This window comes from Rattus norvegicus, chromosome 8 (genome assembly GCF_021556685.1).
Source record: "Rattus norvegicus strain SHRSP/BbbUtx chromosome 8, alternate assembly SHRSP_T2T, whole genome shotgun sequence".
NCBI lineage: Eukaryota > Metazoa > Chordata > Mammalia > Rodentia > Muridae > Rattus > Rattus norvegicus.
In genome coordinates this window covers 104,578,644-104,604,930 of record NC_141541.1, presented here as the reverse complement: position 1 = coordinate 104,604,930, position 26,287 = coordinate 104,578,644, and the positions used below count along the sequence as shown (strand labels likewise).

At 38.6% G+C, this 26,287-nt stretch overlaps 1 protein-coding gene and 1 pseudogene across 23 annotated transcripts in view; one reads left to right on the top strand and one right to left on the bottom strand.

Moving 5' to 3' along the window:
* Tfdp2 (transcription factor Dp-2) overlaps positions 1–26,287 on the bottom strand; it is a 141,137-nt gene that overhangs the window by 88,296 nt on the left and 26,554 nt on the right. For 11 of the 23 annotated variants that reach the window (XM_087561258.1, XM_087561260.1, XM_087561257.1 and 8 more), the window contains 2 exon segments: positions 17,276–17,381; positions 8,240–8,306 (listed from right to left, as the gene is read on the bottom strand). In XM_087561258.1, the coding sequence (XP_087417384.1) occupies positions 8,240–8,306; positions 17,276–17,290 (82 nt within the window). In that variant the 5' untranslated portion in view covers positions 17,291–17,381. 23 annotated transcript variants of the gene reach the window in all.
* Positions 22,996–23,153, top strand: LOC120094461 (small nucleolar RNA SNORA44; annotated as a pseudogene).

Genomic DNA, 26,287 nt, shown 5'->3' with positions numbered 1-26,287 from the left:
TTGAATTCCTGTCCTACATTCCTTCCTGATGAACAGTGGGTGACATGCACATGTAAGGCATAAACCCTTCCCTATCCAAGTTGCTTTGGTCATAGTGTTTCATCTCAGCAATAACAACCCTAAGACACTACTTTTTTATTTTATTTAAAGCATTTTTAAACCTTTTAAGAAATGTATGGGTATGCATGTTTTGCCTGCATTGTGTAGTTCCTGGTGCCCATACAAGTCAGAAGAAAGCATGGAATCCTCTGGAATTAGGGTTATGGATGACTATGAGCTGCCATGTGGTAGAAACTGAATCTGGACACTGCGTGAGAATAGGGAGTGCTCTTATCCAGCAGCCATGTTAATGGCTCCTACAGTATCTAAAAAACAAAGGCATTTTTGTGTGTGTATGATGTATGGGTGAGGGCATATGCATGCCTTAGTGCATGTGTGTGGGTGACAGAATAAAAGGATAACTGTGCGGTCATTTCTCTCCCTCCGTCTTTTCATGGATTCTAAGGCCTGAACTCAGGCCATCAAGCTTGCACATACTCTTGAGCCATCCTGCCACCCCCCTCATACTATTCTGATAATCTCCTATACACTTAAAAGGGCTCTAAAATTAAGATCTTTTTTAAAAACTGCTAACGAAGTCAAATGCTATTTTAAAAAAACAAAAGCCGCACTGGAGAGATGGCTCAGTGGTTAAGAGCACTGACTGCTCTTCCAGAGGTCCTAAGTTCAATTCCTAGCAAGCACTGTAATGGGATTCGATGTCCTCTTCTGGTGTGTCCGAAGACAGCAACAGTGTACACATATACATGAAAAATAAATAAATAAATCTTTAAAAAACAAAACAAAACAAAACAAAAGCCACATCGTACAGTTGCTCGTACCCATAACCCCAATGCTCTGGAGGTTGGATCAAGATCAGCTGGGGCTACACAGCAAGACGCTACCTGTTGCTTTCTTTCTTTTTTGTTTTGTTTTGTTTTTTTGAAACAGGGTCTTTTTATTCAGCCTTCGTTTTCCTGGATCTTGCTCTGTAGACCATCATGAACTAATAGGCCTTGAACTAACAGAGATCAGTCTCAAGTGCTGGGGTTAAAGGGGTAGATCACCAACCAATGAGACTGTTACCTCAAAAATAAAACAAAATGAAAGTGCCAAGTATAGTGGCTCAAACCTGTAATCCCAGAAACAGCAGGCAAAGGCAGGAGGGTCACCGAAACTCTAGGGCCATTCTGGTTTACAGGGCAAGGATGAGGCCAGCCAAGACTTCCGAGTATGACCATTTCAAAAAACAAAACAGAAAAAAGAAAAGAAGCAGTAAGGGGAGAAAGAGTGTCAGCAAGACGGGTTGGCCAAGCAGACAGGCAGACAGGCCACTTGCTTCCAAACCTGACATCCTGAGTTCAAGCCCCAGGGCCTCCACAATAAGGAGAGAACTGACTCTTTTCTGACCTCTACACACATGCTAAGGCACAAATGCACCCAGGAACATATACTAAATACATAATTTAAAAATATATAAGCAAAATTTAAAAGATAAAATTCCTATATACAAAAGTAAAACAACTATTTCTTTCAAGTATTTGTCTGCAGTCATTTTATACAGTTACAATCACATTACATTTGTTCCTAGTGTTTTCAAGTGTAAGAACCATATTTTGACAATTGGGAAAACTATAGAATCACATGGTAGGTCAATATTTAATGATGAGAAAAACATGGTTGTTTTAGATAAGGTTCTCAAGAGGAACAGAACACAGTGAGTGAGTGAGTATGTATGTATGTATGTTTGTACTATGTGTATATATGCCCACAGAAGAATTTATTAAATAAGCTTTAAAATAGTAACAGCTAAATCACACTGAGAAACTGAGAAACTAGTAGGTACTCAGTCCTTGAGTATAAAAGGCACAAATCCCTTGTGATCATACATAAGCCCTAGGGAAACCAGAAATGTCAGAGGCTCTCCAATGGAAGAGATGTGTGCCCTGTTACTTGCCCAGAAGGTTGGAAATGGATGTGGTTAATAGCTAGTAACCTCTGAACTATCTTCCCCCTCCCCCCCGGGGCTGGGGACTGAACTCAGGACCTTGCGCTTCCTAGGCAAGCGCTCTACCATTGAGCCAAATCCCCAACCCCCACCTCTGAACTATCTTATGACTGAGGCCACATCTGTTTTCCCCAGACTCTTACAAACAGAACCAGAGGTGATTAATAGCCTAGGTGACTACTTACTGTCTGTATGACTGAGACCACACCAGATCTTCCCCAGGCCTTTAGGATAACATATGCAGTCTATCACCAGAACCCACCTTAATGGAAGAAATGGCATGAACTTTTAAATGAGTCTCAATGTAATTATGTCTTAGGCTTTACTGCGCACATGGGATTGTGTACCAGGAAACTTTCTTCTTTTAAATTGTACTGTAATTAAATATGGTTAAAACAAACTGCCCAGTGTCAGATTCTTGGTTTGAACCAACACAGGCTACTGGGTCACGCTGGACAAGAGTTCCTTCTTGCCTCATGTGGATGGTTACTCTGCTGGCACTGGTGTTTGCAGAGACATCCCTCACACACACTTGAGGCTGAATGCCCCAACACGGAACAATCCTATTGCAGGTAACTAGAAATTCCCCAGAAAATATTTTTTTTTTTTGTTTTCTAAAAGTTATGGAGAGATCAACAGAGTAATGCTTGATCAAACAACAAAAATATAGTAAATCCACCATATTTTATGGTTTTTAACTAAAAGAAAAGCACCAATCTATATACTCTGCTAAACTTCCATAAAAAATACAATGTCCCTGTGTCAAAAAACTATAAAACAGAAGTTTAGACAAATACATGTGATAAAAAATGAGAGCAGAAAATGGGAAGAGACCCAATCAGAAGAAATTCTTCAGCTTCTGGGTATAAAATGCCCATCCTTTGACTGAGTCCCAAATCATACATGCATAAGGCGAATTCCAAGTAGCCCAAATAAAATTAAAATGTCTCATAAACTAAATGAAGCTAAACATAGTAGCACATGCCCTATGATCTCCTCACTTAGGAAGCAGAAGCAGAAAAAAAAAAAAAATGTGAGTTCAAAGCCAGTCCAGGTGATTGTGATGGCTGTTAGGTCTACTTCTAATCTGGATCTTTGAGGTAGGAGGACACACATTTATTCCAGATCTTTTGAGGTGTGAGGACTCACTTCTAATCTGAGCCCCACCTCCGGCTGGAAGCCCACATAACGTCACAGAAGGAAGCTTTAGTGCTCTGCCTGCCTGCTCTGGTCCTCACTAGCAAGTCCACCCCTTCACTAGCACTAGGGCCTACTTCTTTGGGATTCCAGAGTATACTGAGGAGCAATTGAGACATTCAGCCTCGTGGACTGAACAAGTATTGGATTGTTGGAACTCCTGTTCAAAGGCAGTCATTGCTGGACTTACAGGATCACAGCCTGTAAGTCATTCTAATAAATCCCCTTTCTAAAGAGAGATTCGTTCTGTAAGTTGTTACTCTAGAGAATACAGATTTTAGTACCAGTAGTGGTTCTAGAATAACAGAGGATGAATATTTTAAGTATTTGGCTTTCCGATTTACCAACAACTACAGTTACTTAAGCTCCCCGGCGTGCTCGGAGAGAGACACGCAGTGAGACAGAGGCATTGGATTATACTGACTCACCGACTGTGAGAGGCAACAGATTTGGTGACTATGTCTATAAAACTTTTGACAAGTTGTAGAAAAACAAGGAAAATGCTGCTGCCACTGCCTGGTTGCTCCTAGCATCTCTAGATAAACTGATCAGAGAAAAGAACGAGCTCTGTGATAAAAAATTAACCAACGTCTAGATTCTCAGAATATGGTGAAGGGCAACAGTGAACTTAGTAACAAAACTGACCAGCTTCAGATGCTATAAACAGTCTAAAGTTTTCTAAGTGTGCCTTGGAAGAGAATCTTCTCTCCAGCAGCCACAGAGCTTAACTTGTGGTAAAACAAACCAAAGCTCTCATTATAAGGTTGGTTGAATTACAGCAAAACTTCAAGTCCCAGCTCCGGAGGTGACAGCAGTTAAAGTTAAAAGCATTAATTGTTAAAAATGAGGTCCTGTAATTTGGGATGTGAACATGTGGGAGGACGCTATTGAAGCTGAGAAGTTTAAACCCTCAGATTCTCAAGGGTTTATCTCACCTGAAGAAGTAGTCTATTTACCTTCAGCAAAAGATATACTCACACCCCATCTCCTGAAATATTGCCACTTCACCTTTAACTGAGGTAATTAATCCTACATTGTTTGCTAAACCAGCAGTGACTTTCTCTGAATAAATGCCAGGCAAGACAACACTGATGTTCCTCAGGGCCCACCAATTGTTGCCTGTAGACCTATATACCAGACTTAAGGTTAAGCAGGCTCCAGAGGGAAAGTATAAAGTGTAGTCCATGAGGAGGTATGCTACACTACCATAGAGCTTAATGAGCCTGCTAATTCATTTAAGCACAAGTCTGTGGAACGTATATGGGAATGTATTTTAGTGTTTGGGATAATGATGGAAGAAATAGAAAACAGGATCAAGTGAGTTTATTGATATGGGCCCTCTCAGTGGAGATTCTAGGTTTAATACAGAAGCTCGGTCAGCTAAAAAAAAGGGGGGGTTAAAGGTTTGTATGAATAGTTGGCTGAAGCATTTGTCAAAAGATGTCCTACTGAAAAGAAACTAAAGATCCCTGATATCCCTTGACTTAATAAATTGATGAAGAGATTTCTAAAGCTGTGGAAGCTGCAATGCTAGAGTGGGTTCTCTGTATAAATCCCAATCCTCCACAGTGGGAAGGCCCAGCAGACATACATGTTCTTTACTAATCCTATAAGATGCAGAAGGTGAGAGGGCACCGGCACATCTGAAGAGCTTTGTTGTTGCCCTTTTCCGAGCACCAAACTTCTGCTTGGTTGAATGAATTCAACGCAATGGGTTTAACTGGGCTTGAGTAGTAGGGGCCAGGTGGCAGCACTGCATCACCAACAGCAAGGTGGTTATTCTAACGGGCAGGTCAGACAAGGCTGTGTTCATAATGGCCTGAACTGTAGTGGTCCTCACAGGCAAAGTGAATTTTATGGTAGCATGACTCATACAGACCTCTGACACCGGTAATCAGTCATGGTATTTTCACGCATGAAATAGATTAAAAAAAAAAAAAGCCTACTGAATTTTTGTTTGACCTATATAAGCAGGAAAATTCAGACAAATGAAAGAAAGGCTACATTGGATCATGGCAAAAAGTAATCTTTTTTCTTTTTTTAGATTTATTTATTTATATTATGTACAGCATTCTGCCTGCATATGTGACTGCAGGTCAGAAGAGGGCACCAGATCTCATTACAGATGGTTGTGAGCCACCATGTGGTTGCTGGGAATTGAACTCATGACCTCTGGAAGAGCAGTCAGTGCTTTTAACCACTGAGCCATCTCTCCAGCCCGACAAAAGGTAATCTTGGCTTGTGAACCCATTTCCAGATTTGAGCCAATTTGCCCTTGAATGAAGAAGGGACAGCCAGGTTCCCCTGAGGAAGAATGATAAAGCACCTAGAAGTTTTATTGTTACCCTTTCTACAGTCCTTCCCCAGAGGGACCTAGGCCTTTACCAAGGGTAACTATACAACTGGGAAATAGAAAACAGACTTTCTGGGGCCTATTGGAACTGGTTCTGAATTAACACTGATACTGGGCCATCCCAAGAAACATCGTGGCTAAAGTCCAACTCACAGTAGGTCCAGTTGCCCTGAACTCATCCTGTGGTCATTTACCCAGTTCCAGAATCGTAATTGGGATAGATAAACTTAGAGGTTAGAGAATCTTGACTAACAACAATGATGTAGCAAATTTCAGGCTAGACTAATCTAGTAAGAGCCTACCTCAAAGGGAAAAAAAAACTCAGCAAAAAATGAAATTAAGATTTGAGTTGTTGGGGGCTGGTAAAATGGCTCAACAAGTCAAAGTGCTTGACTTCAAGTCTGATTACTACCCACAGCTAATGAAACCATGGACTTCAGAAGAAAACTACAACCACCAGTTTACTAAGCCAGCATAATTTCTACCTACATTCAAAACTTAACTCTTATACCCACAGATAAGAGTGCCTCTCATCAAAGAAGCTCCTCTTTGCAGCAGAGACCATTACACACACACACACACACACACACAGGTTAACAAGCAGAAAATAACTAACTGTGGGACGCAGAGTATCAGTAGATACACATCCTACACAACTCCTGCACCCAAGGCTCAGGACGTCATGGAAGAGGGGACAGAAACATCCTAAGAGTCAGAGGACCAGGGAATCTGCTGTAAGAGTGTCTCCTAGCTGGGTGGTGATGGGACACATTTTTAATCCCAGCACTTGGGAGGCAGACACAGGCAGATCTCTGTGAATTCCAGGCCAGACTGGTTTACAGGGTGAGTTCCAGGATGGCCAGGGCTACACACACACACACACACACACACACACACACACAAAACTATCTCAAAAAACCAACCAACCAAACAAGCAAAGAAGATACTGATTTCCTTCCACCTATGGCTTGGGGTGGCTATAGCTCCTGGGTATCATACCTATGACCTTTAACAGTCCTTTTGTTTAGCCCTAACACATTCAATAAATAACTAGTAATGGTTATGCTATCATTTTCTGTGTATGACATCATGTGGGGGGGGGCGGGGGGAGTGAAAAGCACCAAGACAAAGTATTTCTCAAATACTTTAGTAACACATAACCTCTCAGAGTAACTCCTACGACTAGTAATATTATTTACTAAGCTAGATAATTGCTATGCGAAGTATAGACTTCAGTATCCTCCATGGCACATCTCAGACAGTAAACAAAATCTTTTAAAGAAGCTGATGTTTCCTCCAAACTGGAATACAGCGACAAATATTTTGTTCTTTCCCTGTACAATGAGAAATGTAAACGTTTACAAAGCAGGAGAGAGAAATAATGAAGCCCCACACAGACATTACCCACTCTGAGTACTCAATCACCTTATAAAAAAATCACTGTATCTGTAATGTCCATAAACTCCAACCTCCTCACAGGAGATTATTCTGAATCCAGCTGCATTCTATCATTTCATCCATAAATATTTCACCACGTGCCTACCTTCTAAAAGGTATCATAGAAAAAAATGTATATAATGATGTTGCCAGTTTTCCTGGAAGTTCTCAGGTTGGTGAGTCAGATTTCTGATATTAAGTACCCAGTAAGTCATGGATTACAGAAATATATCTGTTAGAAAACACCCATATAGGGGTTGGGGATTTAGCTCAGTGGTAGAGCGCCTGCCTAGCAAGCACAAGGCCCTGGGTTTGGTCCCCAGCTCCAAAAAAAAAAAAGAAAAAATAAAAAAAAAAAAAAGAAAGAAATCACACATATACTAAATTTCTACTTCATTTTCTTACAACTTAAACAACTTCAAAGTAGAAAACTGAGGGAAAGTTTTTAATTTTTAAATGTCTAATATTAATTATACATACTGATGTATTTCATTGTGACAATTTACATATGTATACAATATATGTCAACAACATCTGTCTCCCTGTCACCCTCATTTATCTCCCTCCTACCTCTTCTAATCTCTTTCCCTTTCCAAGTAACCTTCTTCCTAGTTTCATGCTTTTGTTTTATGCTTTAGTTTTTGGTGATCCATAGCTTTCATTAAGGTTGCTTCAGGAGCATGGGCACCTGACCCATCACTACACCTCTGAAGGAAACATCTTTCCTTCCTTTCCCTCCTCAGTGGGAAATAACTAGTGAGAAAGGTGCCCCACAGGGGCCTTTAACTCCCACCCAGTTTTGTTTTGTTTTTGAGACAACGGCTCACTAACAGTTCAGGCTAGCCTGAAACTCAATATAAAGCCCACACTGGTCTCAAACTCATAGCAATCCTCCTGGCTCAGCTCCAGGAGCATTAGAACTATAGCCATGTGCTACCATATACAGAAAAAGTAGATTTAAAACAGTGTCAACAGGCATAAGATCACTGGTTAAGGGGCTTTGAGACTTCTAAGGAAGGAGATAGAGAAAAATTGAACACAAAGGCCTTCCACCTCTTAGAGACAATTGACATTCATGACTTGGTATGTGAGAACATCCCAACATTATGTAACTATTATATACAGCGGAATTCTTATAATTGCAGATGTTATAGGAGAACTGCAAATAAATTAAATACAGAAAATTTTTATTCAGTAATCCTTACCTTTTGTTGGACTGAAATTCTGATCTATAAAGCCCCTCAGTTCTGCATTTGTGGATGTCAAACCAACCTGAATAAAAAAAAAATTAATACTTGGATCAGAAGTATTATAGAGCTATTTAATAAAATATTTTATATTTTCTACCAAAAGTCTGTATCAAATATTAGTCTTATGACAAATTAATTATATCATCCATAGGAATATATTACTAAAAAGAAAATGTTGCCATGTTGCTTGAAATGGGAAAACTTAAGATTAAAAATTAATAGAATGCTACTTATGAGTTAAATCAAAAACCCACAAATTTTCTAAATATTTTGAAGGCAAGTAATATGGCAGCTGCCAACAGATAAATCACACTTCCATCCCTAGGGCAGGGGCTTGGCTCAGCAGCAGAACACTCGCCTAGCATGTGCAATGCCCTGATTTGCTCTCTAGCACTATAAAAGTAAAGATTATAAAATTATATCCTCATTGCTGTTCTTAATTTCTGATGTTCTTCATCACTTCCACCATGCTTTTAAGAACTACCACATAAGTACCACAGATGGTCTAAGTGTAAGGACAGCAGCCTCAAGTCCATTTATCTGGATCCCCACTGGCTTATAAAGCCCACTGCTGTGTGCCTTGGTCAAGCCATTCGAGTTAGAAATTGGCAAATTAGAATGTGCTGCCAGTTCTTGACGATCCTGGTTGTCAGAAAGATGCAAGGTGCTGGGTATGCAAAGCACACAGCACAGCAATGGCACATCCTCTTCAGTCTGTGTCAACTTAGGACTAGTCCTGTGTCAGCAGTCTGTGCAGCAACTGAGTTTATAATCTCCCTCCAGACGGTTTATTCACTTAATACGATATTTACAGGGCTACCTGTGTCATAGATAAAAAGAAAGTATCATCATAAGAACTAATTTGATTTTTGTTTTGGATACGGGGCATCATATACCCGAGCTGGCCTCAAACTATATAGCTGAGGATTAATTTTCTAATCCTCCTCCTTCCTCTATCTCAAGAACGCTGAAATTACAGGAATGCATGACTACTCGTGATTTTCATCAAAATGTTAAAAATTTGGTTCAGAGCCTAGGGGAATCCCCATTTTGAAAACAGGGCACACGGGCCATTAAGATGACTCAGTAGATAAGGAAGGTGCTTGTTGAGCCAGCCTGAAGATCTGAGTTCAAACTCAAAGCCACATGAAGGTAAAAAAGGAGATAAATTCCTCCAAGTTGTCCTCTGACCTCCACAATACACCCTGGAATGCAGACAGTCTCCCACATACACACAAAATATCTCTTTCATTTAGCTCAATATCTAAGTCCTGGTCTACAGGACAGCCAGAGCCACACAAAGAGAAACCTTGTGTAGAGGGAAAAACAAAAAACAAACATACAAAAACGACTTAGCTCAAAGCAAGCTCTAATACATGGACCCACTATTACTATATATTACAGTGTTATACACTAAAGAGTTGTAATCTTACAGTACAAACCTGGAATATTCTGCAAACTTTCAACATTTCAAATTTGTAATTTGATACCTCAAAACTTTTCAAAGATATATTTAAAAGTTTTACTGTAATAAAACTCATATGGTCTCGAATTATTGATCCTTATCTTGATGTTTGGATACATGTCTACAGTTTTTTTAATTTTTTTATTTATGTACGTGGCTGTTTTGCCTACAAGTATGTATGAGGGCACCAGATCCCTAGAAGAGCAACCACTGACTCATCTCTCCAGCCTATTATGATGATGGTGGTGGTGGTGGTGGTGGTGGTGGTGGTGGTGGTGGTGGTGGTGGTGATGGTGGTGGTGGTGGTGGTGGTGGTGGTGGTGGTGGTGATGATGATGATGATGATGATGATGATGATGATGATGATGATGATGATGTTTTTGAGACAGGGTTTCTCTGTAGCCCTGGCTGTCCTGGAACTCCCTTGTAGACCAGGCTGGCCTCAAACTCAGAGATCGCCAGTCTCTGCCTCCCGTGTGCTGGGATTGAAGGCGTGCACCACCGCTGCCCAGCCCATTTCTATATTATTAAATAATCACTGCAATCATGCAGTTAACAAATCCTTACTCTTTATGGTGTGTTGTATGTGTGCATGAATCTATTTAGTGAGTAGATCTAAGTTAATATTAATCTGTGTTGGTGTATAGCTCAGCAGGCTTTGACTCCAAGTCTCTGGGTTCAATTCCCAGTACTGCCCTCCTCTCAAACAAGAATAATGTGGGGGGATGGTTTTGTGCACCATGTATTCAGATGCTGATTTCTATGCCCAGACATCTGGTTGCAAGGTCAAGCATCTCTGGTCTCAATGTTATGTAAAAATTGTTTTCCAGAAGAGAGTAGGGTGGGATTTCCAATCCCAGTCAGGGGGTCCCAAAGAGACTAGAGGGGAGTGGAGTCAAAGGAGTGAGAGGGAAGAGTAAGGGGGAGAAGGAGAGGGGAAGAAGGGGAGAGGAAGGAAAAGGGAGGGAGGAAGGAAGGGAAGGAAGGCAGAGAGACCATGAAAATGTATTAGGAAGATTCTCTGAGGTGGCAGTGAGAAAGCAGCCATAGGAACATAACGAATTACAAGTATATAAAATACAACAATGAACATCACTGTGCTGTAAATCGGTTCTTCAGTAACTTAATACTTAAATTTAAAGGAACACAAAGCTTTGAAACTTTGTAGTCCTGGCTTTAGTAAGTTTTTATCATTTTATGTGTATGGGTATTTTGCCTGCATGCATGTCTATGAACCCTGAGTGCCTGGTGCCCACAGAGGAGAGAGCATCAGATCCTTTGGAATTGTTGTTACAGACAGTTGTAAGCTGCCACGGGGGTGCTGGAATCAAACCTAAGAGTTCTAGAAGAGCAGCCAGTTCTCTTCACTACGGAGTCATCTCTCTAGACCCACGATGGACCATTTTTAAAAACTATGCAATGTTTTACATTATATATCCTCCATAAACACATACTTGGTCCATTATAATTTAATAGTTTAAGAGCTAACGGTTTCATTAGTCAGTGGTTAAAATCCTTTACTAAGTGAAGTTTCTTTTTACCAAAATATTTCTATGTATATTTTACACAGTCAAGTAATTCTGATGTAATAGATAAATGGTACTTAAAATCAAAGTTTTATGACAGAAACTGACACTGACATGCCTAGAAACTACCTTCTCAATTCTGTGTAATGGTGTGGATACTCTGCACTGAGATTTAAGTTTAGTTAGCCTTAAAAACCAAAAGTGCAACCAACAGCTCCATCATGGCTCTCCTGACTACTCTCGTGTGCTGTCATTACTAAGAAGCCCACCCGGCACTGTAAGCAAGTGCTTCTACTTCAAAGAGAAGACAAAACTTTAGTCAGTCCTACTTTGAAAAGAAAGCAAAAATGACAGACATCTTTTAAATATATTCATCCCCTGGTTAATATGGAACCATTTAATAGATATAATAACTTCAGGAGAGTCATTTTACATTTTTCTTATTTTATAAAAATAACGGTTAAAAACAAACCTCAACAAAAACCACATGTTCACAGTAGAGACCTCAGTTACTGTTACTGTTAGGTTTTAACACCTGCTCTTTGTGCCAGTTTCTGCAGCGTAAACAGCAGACACATCCACAAACTGTACACCCATACCTTAACTGTACAGTTAAAAATTAGATAAAGGTCGGGGCTGGGGATTTAGCTCAGTGGTAGAGCGCTTACCTAGGAAGCGCAAGGCCCTGGGTTCGGTCCCCAGCTCCGAAAAAAAGAACCAAAAAAAAAAAAAAAATTAGATAAAGGTCAACTGAGTCTCATTATGACAGCCTAAGTATTATCTTAGAAAGAATGTATTTTAATCTAAAGTTCCTAAAATTACTGCCAAACCCCCAGAGGTTCCTCCCTATATAATCCAGACAATTAGGCATCTCTGTCTGTCTGTCTGTTCTTGTTTGTCTGTCTGTCTGCCTGCCCGCCTGCCTGCCTGCCTGAGTCTCTCTGTCCTTGGACCCTTATGCCCTTTCTCTCCAATTCTCTTCTCCTCTTCCTACCCCTCTTTCACATTGGCAATTCCTTTGACCTCAATCCTTGGGGCCAGTAAAATCACCGAAAAGCAGCTTTTCAGTAAACCTCCCTTTAATCTAATCTAATCTGGCATGAATTAGCTCATTTCAGCAGTGGAGGAATACTCTATCAAGTTCCAGGCTGGCCAAGGATAGTGAGATCCTGTTTCAAACAAACAAACAAGCAAATAAATAAGGAATTATAGGGTTGGAGACAGTGATCAAAGGCAATCGATTGATGCTCTTGCAGAGATCAGATTTGCTTCCCAGCATTCAAGATGGTGGAGCTGATGACCTCCTATAATCCATCGACCTAGTCTTCACATCTTCACAACATGATGACCTCCTATAATCCATCGACCTAGTCTTCACATCTCCACAACATGTGTACGCACACACATATATAGTCATGTACACACACACACACACACACACACACACACACACACACACACACACAAAACCAGTAAAAGTAAATCTTAAAATGTATTAATTATAATGAAAAAGGAACTAAAGTGGGTATGGTGACACACGTCTGTGATCCCAGCATTTGAGAGGCTGACCTGGGAGAAACCCAAGATCAAGGCCAACCTTGAATACATAGTAAATTCCAGGACAGCCTAAGCTACACAGTGAGATCTCTAACCATCAGCAGCAGCAGCACCACCACCACCACCAACAACAACCACCCCAAAAGAATATTTCCTTGAGCAAGAGGGAAAAGAAAAACCGTCATAATTCATGTCATACTTTTAGCCTAATCAGATAAGAGATATCTTCTCCCTAGGTATTTCACTATAAATTTTCTTAATTAATTTAAATAAGTTTAATTGGTTTAAGGTATAAAATATGATGTAAAATAAATATATATGAAATGATATCTGGGTATTCCAATGCTGTACTACAATCTGTAAACAGTCACTAAATGTATGCTAAATATAAATAACCTTATTTTTTAACAATCCAAACATAAATAAAAATATTATGAACTGTACCAATATTTAATATTTCTGATATAACTTGAAAAACAATTCAAATGAGATGATCTGTACATAAAAGTAAACTCTAACTTTCACAGGAAAGATGATTTTGGAATGTGATGGTGGCTCTCAGGAGGCAAAGGCAGGTGGATCTCTGTAAATTTGAGGACAGCCAGGACTACAAAGTAAGTTCCAGGACAGCAAGACTACAAAGAGAAACCCTGTCTCAAAAAAACTAAAATTAAAAAAAAAAAAACCCAGGAAATATATAAATAACATACCTGAATATTTTATATCAAACAATTGTGTATATTTGTTTATGGTCAAGTAATATTTGTTTTAGTTATTACTCAAATGCCAATAGCTTCTAGCTTCAACATATGCAATTTCCAAACAGATATGGAGATAACCAATAAATGCATAGAATGTTAGTTTAACCTAACTAGTAATGAGAAAGAAACCACATACAATTTTTTGCTGGTTAGAATGGCAAACATTAAAAATAAAAACCTGTAGATAGTACTCTTCTGGACTCACTGTCTCTTCAACATACTCAAATCCTTTCATTATATTTAACAAAGGAAAAGGAGATGTGTGTGTGTGTGTGTGTGTGTGTGTGTGTGTATTTACATTTAAGTATAAACGTAAGAGAAATGTCATTCTCATATATTACTAGTAAGTAAGTAAATATGCAGTCTTTAGAAAACACCATTCAGCAATATTTTGAAAGGCTCTTAGAACTGAAAATATAGTTCAGTAATAAAGTGCTTGCCTCACATGAATGAGATTCAACATTCAATCTCTACTGCTACTCAAAAATGGGAGAAAAATAATGTCTGGAAAAAGATCATATACTCGGTAATATGATTTAGTAATTTTCAAAGATGTTTGTCTGACAGAAATAATCTGACAAATGAGCAAAAGAGAACAAAAATGTCCGAACTCAAGTGTGGGGTGTTTACCTATACTATAATCCCTAAAAAGTGAGAAGCAGGAAAGTGAGTTCTGGGAGAGGGTAGATAATGATCTAAGCCACAGCAATATCTTATTCTAAAAATTAAAGGCCAATGGCTCCCACTATAATCCTACCCACTGGAAAACTGGAGCAAGACAAGTGCCATGAGCTCAAACCCAGCCTAAGCTGCATAGTGAGATCCCATCTCAAATCGAAACGCTTCAACTACCTGACACTCACCTGAGGGTCTGTGAGCAGAAGCAGCATGCAATCCAGCATGCGATCCAGCATGCAGTGCAGCAAGCCTGGGCTACTTTAGACCCTACTTCAAATTACAAATATGGCCAGAGAGATGGTTCAACAGGGAAACCCACTTCACGCAAGCCTGGTGACCTGAATTCAATCCTGGCAACCACATTGGAAAGAGAGAACCAATTCCCAAAAAAGTTATCCTCTGACTTGCACAAGCACCCTATAGCTATGTGAATGCCTACACCTACACCTACACCTACACACACACACACACACACACACACACACACACACACATGCACACACATACACACAATTAATTACTCAATTAATTACCCATATACTCAATTAATACAGATATACTCAATCATAAATAAAGTTTAAAAATTTGTAAAGGAAAAAATAAAAACATTTAAAAATGGGAAAACTATGACTAATATTAAGAAACTGATATATTGTCCATACCATGGGTAATATAAAATAGCCTCTTAAAATGTTACAGAAGTAACAAAAGTAAGCAGAAGTACTCATTACGGGGTTTATGACTTCATTTTATTTGATAAATTTTGGTTGATAAATATGTAAACACTGTGCATTTATATATACACCAGACATCTTCCTAAACAAAATCATGCTAATAATCTACTGTCTAATTTTTTTCTTTGTTTTTTCTATTTTCTGTAAAAAAATTACAGAATATATAAAAAAAAATTCATTGACAAAGCAAAAAATAGTACACCTTAGATTACATTTCAAATTCTCTTTTGTGAGACAGACATGTTGTTACATATCTGTAATCTCAGCATTTAGAACACTGCTGCAGAAAGACTTGTGAGTTTGAGAGGTTGGTCTGGCTAGATAGTAAGACTATGTCTCAAAAAAAATTTTTTTTTCAAAAAGAAAAATCTCTTTTGTATACTATGTAAACTTAAAATGGAATATACCTAAATTTTCAGTCTAGAGGACTTATTGGATAGTAAGCACTATTTGGAGAGATAAAGAGAATATATGTCAGTACCTTATCTCACTCCCTTTGCAAAAGGGTCCATCCTGTATCCTGTGTAATTCTGGTACGAGACTTAATAGGAGAGGCTCCTGGCCCAGGCCTCACACTTTACATCCCATTTCCTTCCACATACTGTTTAGATCTGTGAGCCAAGCAGAGTAATCAAACTGTCTCTGTGGAATTTAAAACTGATTAGCAAAAAAATTGAAAGTTTCTTATTTTCTTATAAAACGGTACTACAGGACCCACGTAAGCCATTATGCTACCATATATACAGCCAAAAGATGGGACTGTGCCACACACAGGGACACACACACGCACACGCGCGCGCACACACACACACACACAGATTATATGATGCCATTCTTTTTTTCTTTTTTCTTTTTTCTTTTTTTCGGAGCTGGGGACCGAACCCAGGGCCTTGCGCTTGCTAGGCAAGTGCTCTACCACTGAGCTAAATCCCTAACCCATATGATGCCATTCTTTAATCCTCTCAATCTAGAGATATTTAAAGATATTTTCAGTTACATGAATCAATATTTAATCTTTGCCTTAAATTGGGTTTTCTGTGATGACTGGTTGTGTTTGTTTGTTTGTTTGTTTGTTTGTTTTGAGACAGAATCTTGCTATATTGCCTAGTCTATCCTCAAATTCATCCTCCTGCCTCAGCCTCCTGAGTAGTTGGGACTACAGCCACACACTTCCAGACCTGGCTCCTTAACATTTTTGAATAGGCTTTTCACTATGCCTGATCATAAGTATGATATAAGATATAAAAGGCAAAGGGGATGGTAGGTTTTTCACATTCCTGATCATAAGTATGATATAAGATATAAAAGGCAAAGGGGATGGTAGGCTTTTCACTATGCCTGATCATAAGTATAAGATATAAAAGGCAAAGGGGATGGCACATACACATGCACACACAAAAACAAATGCTCTCTATCCTCATAAGCGAAATGCTTTCCCAAAGAGTCTGCAACTAGAGGTGACAACAGAAGAATGTTAGACTGCTTTTTTCCCTCCTGCATACCTCTTTCTGAATAGAGTAGTCCCTTAACATGCAGATACAAGATGGGGAGAGGCTAGCTATGAACCTAAAATGATCTTTAGTGGGGAGGAGGGAGAAGTGAAGCAGTTAGATATCATCCAGAAAAGTGAACTATGAAAACAAGTACTGTTCCAATTCCTGACAGACCCCAGATTTTGGGCCCAGATCTTTCTAGGGGGCACTAAATTCCTACTTGTGAATTCCTAAGACATTCCTTCACATTTACAATTGAGATAACAATCAAAAAGAATTAACAATTCAAGAGGGGGATATTTAACTTTTCTAACAGATCTAAAGTTTAGATCGCCTTCAGGGAACACCTCAGAGAATGTAGCAACCTGCTACCAAACAACATCAGAGCATACACATTTCCCTGAGCAAACACAAAAGGAAAAAAAAATAAGCCAAAGAAAACAGAGATGTGCTCAATAAGGCCAAGTAACTCTCTAGCAACCTAAACAAATTTGTAACAGTCCCCAGAAAAGGAGCCAAGTTGGAAACTCTCTAGAGATAGCAACTTGCAGCTGTTGAAAACGAACAGCTTGGCACCAATCTACAAGAATCCCATAATGGCCATGGAAACACTGTATTCAATAGTATTAAGTTTATCTCAACACTACACAATCAGAAACAATTATAAATCCAGGCAATGTTTTGAATTTTGTTAACCAGAATACTGAAAAAAAATCAGTATAGCAAAACAGGATAGGCTCCTTTGAAAAGTTATTTTTAAAAATTACAAATACTTACATTTTTTGTCGTCATGTCAAAGTGTATTCTATTTAATATTGTGTAAAGCCATTAAAAAAACGTACAAAAATAAAAACCTTCGTCTTCAACAGTTCTTTAAAATATCCTGTTAAAGGGAAAAAGAGGGAATAGTAATGTAATAATAGGCAATACTTATGTCATATTTACTGAGACATGTACTTGCAAGTGAATTGTCTAAATTAATCCCTAGAACAGCACCATGAAAATATGTATCATTTTATCTCCATTCCAAATAAAAACTGGGGTTTAAAGCAGTTAAATAATTTGACAAGTCAGCTCTGCTCTCAAGGGACACAGCAGAGTTATACAGTATGTTGTTTTAGATAATGCACTGAAAGAAACCTCAGGGCTTCATGGAGAAAGCACTAAGTGTTCAAACACTGACAGACATGTCAAAAGTACACAAACACCAACCTAAAGGGCCTAGAACTGCACACTGAGGCAACCAAACACCAAAATATCTTAATGATAGTAATAGATTATAAACCCAACCATAAAAACAATTAAGAGATAATGGAGGAAATTAGAAAGCATCAATAGGATGCCAACTAGAAGCATAATGAAGTCTACAGTTGGTGAAACTCTACCATAACCATCATTATAAGCCAATTAAGGGAAGAATCAACCACAAAGGTTAACACTAGTTACTAGAAATGTGCAACAAAATATCGACATAATATTGAAATAGCTACTTGGAGCTGCAGAGTTAGCTCAGTGTTAAGAGCACTGACTGCTCTTCCAAAGGTCCTGAGTTCAATTCCCAGCAACCACATGGTGGCTCACAACCATCTGTAATGGGATCTGATGTCCTTTTCTGGTGTGTCTGAAGACAGCAACGGTGTACTTACATATATAAAATAAATAAAATCTTTAAGAAAAAAAAGAAATAGCTACTTATAAAATAGCTACTTAACACAAAATTTCTAGTAAAGAAACCTGGCACACATTAGTGATCAAAGTTACTAAATGGCCAGCAGCAATCAGGCAAGTAAGTCATCAGGAGTCTCAAATGTATTGAGATGGATATAATAACATTTCTGAGATACTACTGTCCAACATGCAAAACCTAACCATGAAAAATATCAGATAAATACACAGTAGAATATATTCTTCAAAATAATGGCTTAAATTCCTCAACACCATTAGTGTCAAAAAAAAAAAAAAAAAGAAGAAGTAAAGCTCAATTCAAAATTGGGGTAACTGGAAAAGTCTACACTCCAGAATATGTGTGTTTTATTTCCTCTTTTTTGCTATTTTTTAATGATAGGGTGTTACTTCTAAGCCCTGGCCCGTCGAGAGCCCTCTTGCCTCCGCCTTCTAAATGCTAGGATTACAGGTACAAGCAACCAGGTCCAAATTCCATTGCTGTTTCTGAGTATTAGTCCATAAACTGTAGGATCTTTCCTTATGTCAAACATCTTTTATCTTAGAGAGAAAGAGAAACCTAAGACACTTTAGGAGGTGAGGGGCACAGTAACAAGAACTTTCAAATGAGACAGAGGAAATAATAAAGCGTGTATAAAATGTTATAATCGGTAAGTCCGGGCAAAAGCGATCAGCAGTTCTTTGCCCTACTTCTGTAGCTTTCCTTGTTTTTGTGTGTCTATTTGCTTTTTGAAGAGAGAATCTCATTATTTTTCCTTTAAAAATCACTGCAGCAGCAGTAGCAGCTCATGCCTATAACAGCACAACTCAGGAGCTGAGGCAGGAGAAATCACAAGTGTGAGGCCATCTTAGGCCAGAAGTAACATAGTGAGATCCAGACCAGCCTAAGCCATACAGTGAAACTGTGCCTTAAAGATAATTAAATAAACAAATATTAGATTATCTTAAAACAAAAGTGAAGTTTATTAAATTTTAATATAAACTTTAAAGCACTGGGGTTAAAAGAAAGGCACTCAAAATAAAAAAAAAAAAAAAAAAACCACCTGAGAATGTAGAGATAGGAAAATCAATAATTAAATGCCAGTCTTGGATGACAGCATGTTCCAGAGCAGCCAGAGCTACATGAGATCCTGTCTCAAAACACAAGTGACCAGAGACATGGATGAGAAAGGGTTGGTATTATTGAACAACCCTGGGGCCTAAAGAAGGGAGGAGGGACTGACTCCACACAGGTGTATTCTGACCTTCATATGCACACTGCGCCATGTCCACCCCCACACACACATCTCACACACTGACAAATGTCTTTTTCAATTTCCCCACACCCATGTACATATAGCCAGCATGAACTGGATTCAGTGGGATATAAGAGAAATTCATAAAACAGAAATATGAATGCTAAAAATAAATTATATACATATATGAAATTCTCAAAGAATAAAATAGTTTAAAATATTTAAAAGATAATTAACATCACAAACATACACAAAAATAGAAAACAAAAAAATTAGATCACTTTATAACCTACTAAAATATATTTATGACAGAAAATTAAGTCTTTCCCTTGGAAGACAAGATTTTAACTCATTAAGTTTTATGAACTTTCTAAGTATAGATTCTAAGCAAATATTCCTCCCTATTATTGTTCTCTTGCTTAAAAAGTTGGCGGTGGCAATGTGTTCACTAAAACACTCTCTTCTCCTTCCTCACAGATGGTCTGTCCATATAACGTATGACTTAATGCGGGCCAACAAGACATAAGCAGATACTAATGAAGTGAGCTTGCAAATCTGGCTACAAGGATCTCTTTTTCTCCCCCTCGCTGAGCCCAGAGCATGGCTGTAATGACTACAGCTGCTTGTCCCTATGCATCTGCTTCATTTTGTGCTCAGTATTCAATACTGTATCATATTTCCTAAAAACTAGGCTACTGAATAGCACTGTGGTATTCAAGCAAATAAAAAGAAACTGACAAAAGGCTAGAGATGAGTTCAATAATTAGAGCACTTACCAGGAGCCTGGGTTACATCCCCAGTATCACACGGAGTGAAGGATAGTTTAAAAATCAGGAAGTTAACAGAGTCTATTTCGGAGGCAACCAATAAAGCGTTGTTTGCCCACACCAATGGACCCGGCAGAGCCGAGTGCAGTCCTGTTTAGGATTCTCTGCATCATCTCAGCACGGGCTTGGCACAGACCAAAAACTCTAAATGTTCCCTGAACGACAGATTTAACAAAGCCGAAGGAGCCCAATGTCTATTGAAAACTTTACCATAATATTTCTGCGCCTCAATTTCTGCCAAGCATTAAAGGCATTCACACTATATTAAATAAGACAATACTTATAAAGTTAATAAAACACTACCTAACACAGTCTGAGCAATCAACGGCAGGCAAGAGGGAAATCAGTTCTCATTTCCCATGAAAAGTTAATGTTTCTTCTTCCAAAGTAGATAATGAATAACTTATATAAAGGAGAAATAAAAATACAACACAAAGAGCAATTTTAAAACAGAAGAAAGCTGGGCAGTGGTGGCATGTGTCTTTAATCCTAACTCTTGAAAGGCAAAGGCAGGCAGATCTCTGAGTTCCAGGCCAGCCTGGTCTACAGAGCAAGTTCCAGAACAGCCAAGGCTATACAGAGAAACTGTCTCCAAAAAAAAAAAAAAAAAGAAGAAGAAGAAATGTTTTCAACAATTAAAAAGGTTAAGTATCTTAAATGCTTTTAAAAAATTGTGCTTTCCTTTCGTATTGACCAATGTTAAAATTACCTGAAAATTTTTCATATGTGACTTCGAACTTTCCAAAATGTCAAGAAGACAATGGACACCGAATATTTTCAGAAGTTGCTATCTTTGGCATTACTGGTAAGCCTCAGATATAAACCAGCCATGTGTGCTGATGCATGATGTTTATCCAAACTCGCAACTGCACAGTCCTTCCTGTTTCCAAGTCGTCTGTTAGTTAAAACATAAGTTCTTCTTCCAGCTTCATGAGCACATTATGCCAAGCTCAAAAAGTCAATCTTTTGACCTCACCATCTGCCATGATCTCTTGTCAACTTTCAGACAATGCAGCTCCCACAGATGGTCTCAACATGCAAGCCCTTTTACATTCCAGTCACAAGTTAGAGGCTCCAGCATAAAACCCAAGGTAATATACTAACCAAAATACTAACAAAATACAATCATAATTTGTAGGCTCCTTTTATCAGCTATGAGACAGAATTCTAATACTGCCAGTAAAAGAAGCTATGGAATTAAAGTTCATCAAAGAGAACACGTGTATTACTAATTTTAAATTCATTCTCATGATTAAAAGTTTAAAGTATCTGAAATAAGCACTAGATGTAAAATTCGGTGGTAGAGCACTTGCTTAGCATGTGGGAGACTCTGGATTGAATGAATACCCAGCACCACAAAAATACAGACATAAACAGATGAATTAATGAATAAATAGCAAAGGCATACTGGGAGTGTAATCAGGTATAGATCACATCCTAGGTTCTTCCTGAACCACTGCCCATATACCTTATTGATCCAATTTCACTTCTCTCTCTCTCTCTCTCTCTCTCTCTCTCTCTCTCTCTCTCTCTCTCTGTGTGTGTGTGTGTGTCTTTCTCTCTCTCTGTGTGTGTGTGTGTGTGTGTGTGTGTGTGTGTGTGTAGGTACGCATGTGCCACATCACACATGTTAAAGGAACTAACTGGTCTCTCACCTTCTACCATATGGGATCAAACTCAAGTCATCAACCTTGGCACTGAGCTCCTTCACATATCAGGCTACCTCTTTATTACTTTCCAGCCATTCTACTATTCTTCATATAACTTATTCATAACCCCTTGTCTCAGGGACTCTGTACAGGCTGTTATTCTGTCTGGGAGTTTTATCTGGTAAATTCCTTTTCAGATCTCTTCTCAAATGTCCCTCCTCAAGGAAAATAATTCCTTTTCCTCCTCCCAGACTAGGTCAGAGGCTTCTACTTACTGTTAGCTGCTTTCTCTTTTCATAGCATACCCTGAGTTGCCATAATATATTTATTGTGATTACCAGACTGGTCTATCTCTGCCAACTAAAGTGTAAATTCTATGAGGGTGGGAATCCTTCTCATTTAGTTCACATATGTGTGTATATAAATATATATGCATACACATGTATATGCATATATATACACACATATAAATATGTATACACACATACAGTAGGAGTTCAATATATATCAGTATTTTTAAATACATGAAAAGTCAATTCAACACAACTTAGCAGTGGAAAATGAAGACAAACATTTAGCACATGCACATCTGAAATGTTAGTAGACTACAAGCAGAATTCTGAGTATCATAATCTCATCACAATAAGCAAAAAGACTTTAGAACAACATACTTATATTTGGTAACTTTTTAAAATTTATGTATTATGTATAGTGTTCTGCCTGTATACATGCCCACAGGCCAGAAAAGAGCACCAGATCTCATTACAGATGGTTGCGAGCCACCATGTGGTTGCTGGGAATTGAACTCAGGACCTCTGGAAGAGCAGTCAGTGCTCTTAACCACTGAGCTGTCTCTCCAGCCCCCTGTGTTTTAGTAATTTTGAAAAGTTATAATGTAAAATATATTTGTAGTAGAGAACATTTAACTTCACTGTTTGAGAAAGAATTTCAATTTCTTCCTTCTGGACTGTCTAGAATTCATTTTGTAACTTGTGCTGATCTCAAACTCGTCTATCCCTATTAAATGCTATAAGTGCTAGGATTATTTGCAAAAGCACTACATTCAGCTTAATTTTACTCTTAATGTAGAATAAGACATAAAAATTCATTTTTTAAAGACAAGGTTGGGGAGCTAAACACTTTTAACTTTTAGAGTTAAAAGCACTGGCTTCATCTCCAACTGCATGCCAGAGTAACGGAGAGACTTTGACAGCCCAGGTTATCACAGTGCCTGCTGTTGCCACTCAGCTCTCCTATATGTTTTTCCACTGGAGTTATGAGCTGCCTGTCCTTCTGTCCTGTGGTATTCACAACAAACTTTCCTTCTGCAGTGTGCACTTGGGCGGTTCTTGGAAGAGTGAGGAGACAGCCTGTCAGCCTCTGCTCATTAACCTAAGGACCATGTGACCAGTGAGGTGGCCATCTTGTGATTTGGTCTGCATTATTTGTTGGAAAAATGCCACAAGAAGATCACACTGGGATTTAGAAGTTTCTGGCTAATACTTAGCCAGGTAGCCTTTTGTGGCCAGATTGGTCTACAAAGAGAAACAGCATTTTGGAAAAGTGAAATACCTTTGTAACCTAACATGCAATTGGTTCAATAAAGACTTCAAATTTCAAAAAAAAAAAAAAAGCACTGGCTTCCCTTCTAAAGGATCTGGGTTCAATCCCCAGCACCCACATAGTAGCTCATAGCAGTCTGTAATTCTAGTTGCAGGGGATCTAGTGTCCTCTTCTGGCCTCTGTGGGCAGAAGTATAAACATACAGAGGCAAAACAGCCATACACATTAGACAGATGGATGGGCAGGTGGGTGGACAGATGTACGGATGGACAAATGGACAGACATATATATATATAGGCGGACAGACAAAAAAGTCACAGAGCTAAGGACGAAGCTCAGTGGTAGTAGCATAATTGCCTTGCATGTACAAAGCCCAGTGTTTCAGTCCCTGAACCACACACATATAAGATAAAAAGTGTCCCAAAATGGGATAATTTAAGCCACAAAAACATCAATCCTGGATTACAACCTAAACTATAAATCTATGTGTAAAAGTCCATAGTGGGGGAGGGCAGGGTGCGGAGGATGTTTACCTGGAAACCAGGAAAGGTAATAAAAATTGTAATGTAAATAAGAAATACCCAATTTAATAAAGATGGAGGGAGGGGCTGGGGATTTAGCTCAGTGGTAGAGCACTTACCTAGGAAGCGCAAGGCCCTGGGTTCGGTCCCCAGCTCCGAAAAAAAAAAAAAAAAAAAAAAAAAAAAGAACACTTAAAAAAAAAAAATAAAGATGGAGGGAAAAAAGTAAAAATAAAAAAAATAAGTCCATCGTGATAAAAATAAATAATCTGAATAGGTGAAAAACAAGACAATCCTTTATGCCTGTAATTACCTCTGTGACCGCAAGCATAGTACCTTATCTCTAAAACTCAGATCCCCCCTTTAGTTATTTTCACTTGATCCTGCTTATAAATCACCTGTATGTTCAAAAAAGGAGTTTGTTGGTGTCCCAAGACAAAACTCATTACCATTGCTATGCATGCATGCATTAAACTATCTAATCAAGGTCTGAAAGAACATGTCTTCGTGGGTTAGTAGAAAGATAGGGACAGAAATATTCTCCTGTGGCACCAGGAGACTGGCTTTGCTTCCTCTCTTTGAATGAGAACGTAACCTTGCTGATATTACATTGGTTTCAGATACAGATAAGCCTGATACAGATAAATTCTTTTTTTAAAGATTTATTTATTATATATTAACATATATAATTATATATAAATACATACATACATACATATATACACACACACACTATAGCTGTCTTCAGACACACCAGAAGAGGGCATCTGATCTCATTACAGATGGTTGTGAGCCACCATGTGGTTACTGGGATTTGAACTCAGGACCTTTAGAAGAGCAGTCAGTGCTCTTAACCACTGAGCCATCTCTCCAGCCCCAGATAAATTCTTAAATGAAAGGAGCATACATGACATCCTTCTAAATGGTACTGTACTCTGTGATTACAATATGATAAATGGACAAACAGATTTTTAAATTTTTTAATTTTTGGTCAGTCAAGATGGTTCAACAGGCCTACAACCTGAGTTGGTAGGAGAAAAACCAACTTCCCAAACCTGTCCTCTAATTCCCATCCATATACCATAGCAGATGCACACATATAAACATCAAAAAGTAAATGTAACATAGCTTCAAGATGGCTCATTGTGTAAAGGTGTTCACTGCCAAGCCAGACAACCTGAGTTCAAGCCACAAAATGCATATGGTGCAAGCAGAAAAACAATTCCAACAAGCTGTCCTCTGTCCTCAGCACACTTGTCCACACACACACACACACACACACACACACACACACACACACACACATATAAACATGAGCACACAAATGCACACAAGTTCACATGCACATAAAGCTAATGGAATAAAAGTAAGTACTAACCCTGTCTTAAGGTTGAGGGCTCACATATGCTAGGATAACATTCTCTTGCTGAGTGACACTCTGCTTAACACCATGCCTTTCCTTTTAAAGGGGGGGGAGATATCTCTACACAGCCCTGGCTGTCCTGGAACTCACAGAGATCCTCCTGCCTCTGCCTCCCAACTACTGGGACTAAAGATGTGCACCACCACATCCAGCCTGTACACTGCTTAAAAAGAGACTGAGGGGTTGGGGATTTAGCTCAGTGGTAGAGCGCTTGCCTAGGAAGCGCAAGGCCCTGGGTTCGGTCCCCAGCTCCGAAAAATAGAACCAAAAAAAAAAAAAAAAAAAAAAGAGACTGAATTATTTCTATGTTCATTTCTTATGTTTTAATTTATTTTTTAAAAATATCCAGATTTATATAAACTTTTACACAAATCCTACAATGACAAACCTGGATAATATTATAATATTATAAACAAATAGTAATACCACATGTGTGCACTGAAATGATGCAAAATGTTATTTTAGCTTTACTAATTCATGTATTTATTAAATAAATTTCTCTTGATCATCAGGTACGTATCAAACACTGAATAGCAAAGATGAGCATTAAATGGCAAACATTAAAGGTGCCATGGAAAACAGTGACGTAGTCTATGCCTTCATGGTGCTTACATTTTAACTATGAAAACACCCATCTACAAGTGAACTTCACAATCAACCACTTAGTGACAATTAGTACAACTGCTAGAGTACACATAAAAGATAAAGAGAACATGGTGGTTTTGTAGAAGACTTAAATTTGAGTTTGAACAAAGCATCAAAATAACAAAACACAGATATGCACTAAGAAAACAAAATCCCAGCAAATGCTGGCTGAGAGAAAAGGGTACACTACAGCCAAGGGTACCAGTACAGGGGGATATCAGAGGAAGAAAATAGAGAAAGTTC